General features: G+C 39.4%; 1 protein-coding gene across 1 annotated transcript in view; it reads left to right on the forward strand.

Annotated features, from left to right (window-relative positions):
* The window catches only part of Sucnr1 (succinate receptor 1), a 9,666-nt gene extending 2,842 nt beyond the window's left edge, over positions 1 to 6,824 (forward strand). The window contains exons 2-3 of the mRNA XM_023704073.1: positions 4,374 to 4,439; positions 5,503 to 6,824. Of these exons, the coding sequence (XP_023559841.1) occupies positions 4,374 to 4,439; positions 5,503 to 6,456 (1,020 nt within the window). The 3' untranslated portion in view covers positions 6,457 to 6,824. The remainder of the gene's footprint in view (positions 1 to 4,373; positions 4,440 to 5,502) is intronic.
* The last annotated feature ends 887 nt before the right edge of the window (positions 6,825 to 7,711 follow it).

Here is a 7,711-nt window from a genome sequence, read left to right on the forward strand (position 1 = left end):
TCATACATATACTACTTTTAGTAAAAAAAAAAAAAAAAAAAAAAAAAAAAAAAGCAGAAAGAAAGGAGAAGAAAGGAAGGAAGGAAGGAAGGTAAAAGAAAATAAAATCAGTTAATCCAGGAGAAAAACAAAAGGCAGAATAACAACTATTAGGAATATGATTGGTACATATATTTTTAGACTTTCATATTTTTGTTAATTTCAGGTGCAAATTTTTAATTAAGTGCTTCATTTTTTCTTTTTAATGTATTTGGTTGTTGTAGGGTCTCACTACACAGCTTGGACTCGTGGTATTCCTGCAGTTTTCAGTCTCCCCAGTGCTGGGATTACAGGCATGTGCCACTACTATGTCCACACTCTGGCCAGCTCAGCCCACCTTTGGGGTGGGGCTGGCACAGCATGTGGTACTTGGGACGGAACTGCAGTCCCTGTACTTGCCTAAACTTTCCTAAACAGGCGCTGTAGTCCACTGAGCTATCTTAGCGGTCCCTTCAATTTTTTAAATTGATCCTAGACTACATATGAAGTTAAATTTTACTTTAAATATATTTTACATCACAGCTATCACAGCTAGCTTGACTTGGTAGACATGCTACTTACCTGAACTTGGAGAAAATATTTATAAAACTATTTTGTGGGCTGGGGAGATATCTCAGTAGAATAAGCACTTGCCTGGCAAGTTCAGGATCCTGAGTCCAATCCCCGGTACCTCTAAACAAACAAACAAACAAACAAACAAAAAGCTGTTTTGCAAATGATCAAATGTTTATACCCATCTTTTGACTTTATATACATCTTCAGACTATTATCTTCTGGCCACTGTGCCAGATGTAACAGGTAAACAGTCAAACAAAATTATGAAAACTGCTAACAAGTTCAATATTCAATGAAAGTGTGAATGTAAGGATCTCACATAGATGGATAGTCCAGATAATATATTTTAGGAAATCTTCACTTCAGCTGAAGCCTGAAAGAAATATAGGTTCAAGACAGACTGTGTGATGGGTCAAAAGTTGCAGGAAAAAAAAGCAGATTCAGGAAAGCAGGCACTGCACACGGTCACAAGGCAGAAGCAAGATGAATATGGGAAAGTTAACCCCCAGTGAGGTTGAAGAGGATTACGAAGGTCAGATGATAAAACCATGTGTCTCCATGGGGGATTTGGAATGCAGAAGTCATTTCAAGATTTGATACGGACACAGCAGGAGAGTTTCATGTAGTCCAGTATAGGAGTGTTGCTGGCCCGGCCTAGATGACAGATTTGGAGCAACACTACTGGATTTGAGAAACAGCAGCAAATTGTAGTCTCAAAGACCTGGCCATTTATTCATTACTGAAGGTTAGTTAGAAAAGGGCTTTCCAGGCTGGCCTGATAGCTCAGTGGACTAATGTGCCTGCAAGTACAGAGCATGGCAGCCGGGGTTGGATCCCTGGCCTGCCATGCGGGACCTGCCACCGGGGCACAGTGACCCAGGGACTGAGACTGGGTGTGGTGGCGCACTCCTGTAATCCTAGTGCTTGGGAGGCTGAAAACAGGAGAATCACTATGAATCCAATCTCCATAGTGAGACCCTGTAGATCCTGTGAAAGAAGAAAAAAAAGAAAAAAGCCTTCCTGAGATTGCTGTGGTGTGTATGTGGCAGACGTGGAACTGGCCGTCTCACTGAGACAGGTTGCCGTGTGCTGCTATAGACAAGGAAGTTAGGGAGTTTAATGCCTGCAAGAATTTAATCAATAGCAGTAGGTATAAGCAGTCAGAGCTCTTAAGATATGTCTGGACTGGGTTGGAAATCTGAGAGTTATTCATATGTGGATGGTCCTTAAGTCTCAGAAGTGAATATGATCATCCAGGTAGAACATAGAGAAAGGAGCCCAGGACCACGCGTTGCGGAGCTCAACATTTAGTGCTTGCACCTCAAAAGAGCCTACAAAGCAAACTCAAGGAGAAGAAAGGAAAACTAGGATAATATTATGACACAGAAGCCGGAGTGTCATGATATTAAAACTAGCTGAAAATTTAAGATGTGAAAAATGACCACTGAGTTAAGCAATGTGGAGACTATTTTAGTGGAATGGTAGGTCAGAAGCCAAATTCCAGCGAGTTGGCAACAATGTGATGTCAGGATGTCAGAACTCTTAGGGAGACTCCTCTTTTCAGAACTCAAGTTATAAAGAGGAAATATGTGAAACCACAAAGGATTCTTTGCAAGTGCTCTTTGGTTATTGCTTTTTAAAAGATTATTTATTCATTTATTTATTTATTTGGTACAGGGTCTCACTAAGCAGCTCGGACTTGTAGAGAATGTCCTGTCTCAGCCTCTCCAGTGCTGGGATTACAGGCATGTGACCCCATGCCTGATTTCGGTGACTAGCACAGCGCACCCAGGATACTGAGGCCAGTACTGCCTGTACTATCGGGGATCAAATCTGGATCCTTGCACTTGCCAGGCAGGAGCTTAGACCACTGAGCTATCTCCCTAGCCCAGTGCTCTTTGTTTTTAATACTAACAAGGCTATAGTGTTTAAATGCTGATAGAAAAGGTGTATTTGGAATGTTTCATAGTAATTAAAAATAACAAAATATTGAAATTTTCTACAACTCCGTGACATATTTTCATGAATATAACACTCTCAAAATACCAGTAATCAATTACTTATTATTATTAATTAATACCAGTAATCAATTACTTATTATTATTATCCATTACTTAAATGCTGATAGAAAAGGTATAGATGGAGAAGATATTTGAAGAGACAAAAAACACAGACAATGTGAGTAGTCTAGAAACCTTCAGAGCTTCAAAATGAGTAGGATCTGGAGTCATCATAGTGATTAGTCTCCAGTTCAGTGAGCTAGAAGGCAAAGCCATCTGCTAGTTATTTGTAAGAATGAGTAGGGAAGAATAAGTGGAAGAGATTTGATAGGACCTGGAAAAAATATAAAATGTAAAACAAAGGAATAGGTTTCTAGGAATGGCAGAGGGCCTTAGAAAGAGAGAGTGAAGCCAGTCTGCTTAGTCCTTCATGAGTGGTCGTGCACCTTCCGGCTAAGGAACAGGTCATCTACTTTCATTTAGTGTTGGACTGAGTGTCTTCCATGCAGATTTAAGACATTCCAGGAATTTGGAATGTTTCATAGTAATTAAAAATAACAAAATATTGAAATTTTCTACAACTTTGTGACATATTTTCATGAATGTAATACTCACAAAATACCAGTAATCAATTACTTAAGACAGTCACTGAAATTTCACAAAATCCGATGTGAAATTTGAGATTCTTGTATCCTAGCAAAACTACTGAGCATTTGCATGCCTCTCAGTGAAAAGAAAGTTGAGTGCCTTCATTCTAATTTTGTTCCATGTGCCGAAATACTATATAGAACCATTGATTACAACTAATGCTCAGAAGTTTATTTGATAAAATGATTATTTAGATAAGTTTATTTTTAACCTTGCTTTCCTCATTATAAATAAGATTTACTATCTAAAAATGATGATCCAGCACATTTTTAGAAAATTCAAGTTCTGGAAATACCCTATCCAAAGTACAATCTGGCCTCTTGACAAGAGAGAAAACAGCATCATATCAAGATATTCAACATCAGGATGAATCACACTACCTATTTCTATGGCCCATATTAGCAAAGTATCACTGCTAAAGTCTTTTACTAGGTATATGATTTCAAAAGTACCGTAGTCTAAATATGGGTGTCCCTTCCTCCCCCACAAATTCATATGGTGAACCTTAAAGGATTCAATTAGTAAAGCCTTTGAGAAAATGATGAAGTCATAAAGGGCGCTGCCTTTTCACTGAGATTAGTACTCTTTGAGATTCAAGGGAGATGCTCTGTCCCTTCAAACCATCGTCATGAGAATGAAGCAAAAGGCACCATCGTGGAATGAAAGGTGGTCACTCGTCACCAAGATCTGAAACTAATGACCCCATGACCATGGGCCACCCAGCCTGCAGAACCAACAGCCGCACGTAAACGGCATCAATTAGCCAGTGTAAGGTGTATTGACATAGCAGCTGGAATAGACTAAACTAGCAACATACTTAATTTTCCAAACTTTAGGAGAATCATCTGTCAAGTAAAAATAACTACAGACCCCACTTGCTTATGCCACTTATGCATATTAAATGGATATTTCCTGAAAAGTAGAAAGCACAGAGCTCGTACACTACCAATTTTAAGTAAGTAGTAGACGTGGAAGACTTTTATTTTCATGGTTCACATTTTAAAATACTATATTTTAAAACTGAAGCTGTATTTACTAAATTTCATACAAACATAAGTGTTATAACATGGGAATAAGTAAAAGCTATTAAAATAGAAAGATTGGAATTCTAACAATCGCTATGTCTTGTAGGTTATGGTTACACTTGGCTTCACTCAGCAGAGCGTGTTGAGCAGCTACAATATGCAGGGGACCGTGGTGAGTTCTGGAGACACGACAGCCAGTTACACGCTTCTCCTCATCTACTTTTCCACGCTTTCCTGTGGCCTGTTTGCTGTGCGCCAAGTGTTAGCTCTTCCTATGTCTGCAATACACTTCCTCAAGATATAGATATGCTTCCTGCCCTGTCTTTGTTGAAGTTTCCATTTAAACGCCATCTCATAGAAAGCCATGTGCCTGGTCACCATGTAAAACAGCTCATTGTCCCCATCTGTTCCAAAACTCTTTCAACATATTTACCCTTTTTTTTTTTTTTTTTTTTTTTTTTTTTTTTTTGCATTCACATCATCTTCCATTCCATGGCATCATTTCTTTCCTTTTTAATTCTTCCCCAAACAGGATGTGTTGGTATCTTGGTTCATGAATGCTTTTGTTTGTGAATACTTTGGTTCTTAAACAAAACCATTTGGCATCATTTTGTTTGTGAACATGGCATCAGGTGGTGAACATGATCCCAGCCATCTTTCCCATAGGAACATGAATGTGGCTGTTTTTTCCAGAATCATGGGGCAAACTAAATTTATGAACCGAGGCACCAACGTACATTGTTTCAGATTAGGAACTTGGTTTAACCTACTGATACTAACCCAGTTCTTAGTTTACAGTTTAAAATAGTCAATAGTTGATTGTAGGAATAATCTTTTCCCAGGCTGGCCAGACAGCTCAGTGGACTAAAGCACCTGCTTAGACAGAGCGCAGTGGCCAGGGTTTGATCCCCACCTTGCCATGCCAGCCCTGCCCCTGGGGCATTCTAAGATGGTGACCGAGACTGGGCATGGTGGTACATGCATGTAATCCCAACACTTGGGAGGTTGAAAACAGGAGTATCACTATGAGTCTGATCTACATAGTGAGATCCTATATACCCTGTGCCAAATACATACATATATATATTCTTTTCCCATATATATAAACTAACATGAATGTGTATGTTTACAGATATGCCTATTGCTCCACAATTCCACTGTGCAGCTGTCGATGCTATTCTGCACAGCTTTGTTCTCAATCACATGCTCATGTTTCATCCATTCTCTTTTCTTAGGAATGGAATTCAACTTGCAGAACCTGGCTGGAAACACAGTTTGCTTTGCAAAAGTACTATCTTCCTATTTGTTATGGGATTGAGTTCATTGTGGGAATTCTTGGGAACACTGTTGTTGTTTTTGGCTACCTTTTCTGTCTGAAGAACTGGAATAGCAGCAACATCTATCTCTTCAACCTCTCCATCAGTGATCTAGCTTTTTTGTGCACTCTTCCGATGCTGATGAGAAGCTATGCCCACCAAAACTGGATATATGGGGAGGTGTTCTGCATCATCAACCGGTACGTGCTTCATGCTAACCTCTACACCAGCATCCTCTTCCTCACTTTTATCAGCATCGATCGATACATGCTCATAAAGTATCCTTTTCGAGAACACCTTTTGCAAAAGAAAGAGTTTGCTGTTTTAATTTCGTTGGCTATTTGGGTTTTGGTAACCTTAGAATTACTGCCCATACTTCCTCTTATAAATCCCATTACAACTGAACAAGGCACCGCCTGTCTTGATTTTGCAAGTTCTGGAGAGCCTGGATACAACCTCATTTACAGCATGTGTCTAACCCTGGTAGGATTCTTTATTCCTCTTTCCGTGATGTGCTTCTTCTACTACAAGATTGCTGTCTTCCTAAAGCAGAGAAGCAGGCAGCTCACTGCAACCTTGCCCCTTGAAAAGCCTCTGCTCTTAGTTATCATGGCAGTGGTGATCGTCTCTGTTCTCTTTACACCCTACCACATCTTGCGGAATGTGAGGATCGCTTCGCGCCTGGACAGCTGGAAGCACAATGAATGCACTGAAATCATCCTCAAGTCCTTGTACACTGTGACCCGGCCTGTAGCCTTTCTGAACAGTGCTATCAACCCCGTCTTCTACTTTCTAATGGGTGATCACTTCAGGGAAATGCTGATGAGCAAACTGAGACACTACTTTAAATCTCTTACATCCTTCAGAAAATGAACTCATATTTTATGAGCTCATACTTTCCTTCAGGAAACAGTGAGCTGCTTGTGAAGCAGATTGCTTTATATGCACAACTTTCAGCCAATCAAAGTTGGTTTTAACACATAGATATAAATCAAAGAGGAACACAGATGTGATGTGACTGTGGTTAACGACAGCTTGCATATGAAGTGTGGGAAAAGGAGAAGAGAATGTGTTGATTTGTTCACCTAAGAATCTGGAGGAGTTGGACTAACACTAATGTTTGGGTGAAGAAGTCAAACCTCAGTGTTATGAAGACCTTCTCAAGCAGTGCAAAGAATAAAAGAACCTGGGAGATAGCTCAGCAGCACAGTACTGCCTGGCAAGCACAAGGCTCTGAATTTGATTCCTTGTACCCAAAAAGAAGAAATAAGGTTTTGGGGATATAGCTCAGTGGCACAGCACCTGCTGGCAAGCATAAGGTCTTGAGTTTGATTCTTGTACTAAAGATTCCAGAAGAATAAAAGATAAAGCAGAAAATTGTATGTGTTTAATCTTTGGTTAGGTAGAAAAAATATTTTTCCCTCATCCCTATAATTTATATTCAGTCCTAAAGCTTCATGTGAGAACTGAATAGCAGAGAATTAGATATATTTTATTTAATTTTGTTACATAAATTGCATACTTGAGAAAATTTATGTAGCAAGTATAAGAAAGTAACATAATGAGTTCAAGGATGCTATATTTTTCATTTTTGTCATGAATTGAGATTGGTTTGCAATTTTTCAGTCCTTGTTTTGTTGTATGTGCTTTATTGGAAAGAATTATAATTTAGGTTAATAGAACACAAGGAGATAAATCAAGAAAGGGAGATACCACTTCCCTTCTTCTATAAGAAATTTAAGTGATTTAAGAAAAATTGCTAAATTTCTTAAATATTCCTTAAATAATTTTATAAAACTTTATAGAATTTTATTAAAATGTTGGGTCAGCCAAATAGTTCAGTGGATTAAAGCATCTGCAAGCAGATGCAGGGGCCGGGGGTTCGATTCCCTGGCCTGCCATGCCAGCCCTACCCCCTGGGGTTTGCTGAGACTGGCAATTGAGACTGGGTGTGGTGTCATGTGCCTGTAATCCTAGCTCTTGGGAGGCTGCAAACAGGTGCATCATGACAAGTCTGATCTAGTAGTGAGACCGTGAACACCCTATAGATCCTTCCCTAAAATATACCGAGAAAAAGAGAGAGAGAGAGAGAGAGAGAGAGAGAGAGAGAGAGAGAGAGAGAGAGAGA

Source organism: Octodon degus, unplaced genomic scaffold, assembly GCF_000260255.1.
Source record: "Octodon degus isolate 3935 unplaced genomic scaffold, OctDeg1.0 scaffold00186, whole genome shotgun sequence".
Taxonomy (NCBI): Eukaryota; Metazoa; Chordata; class Mammalia; order Rodentia; family Octodontidae; genus Octodon; species Octodon degus.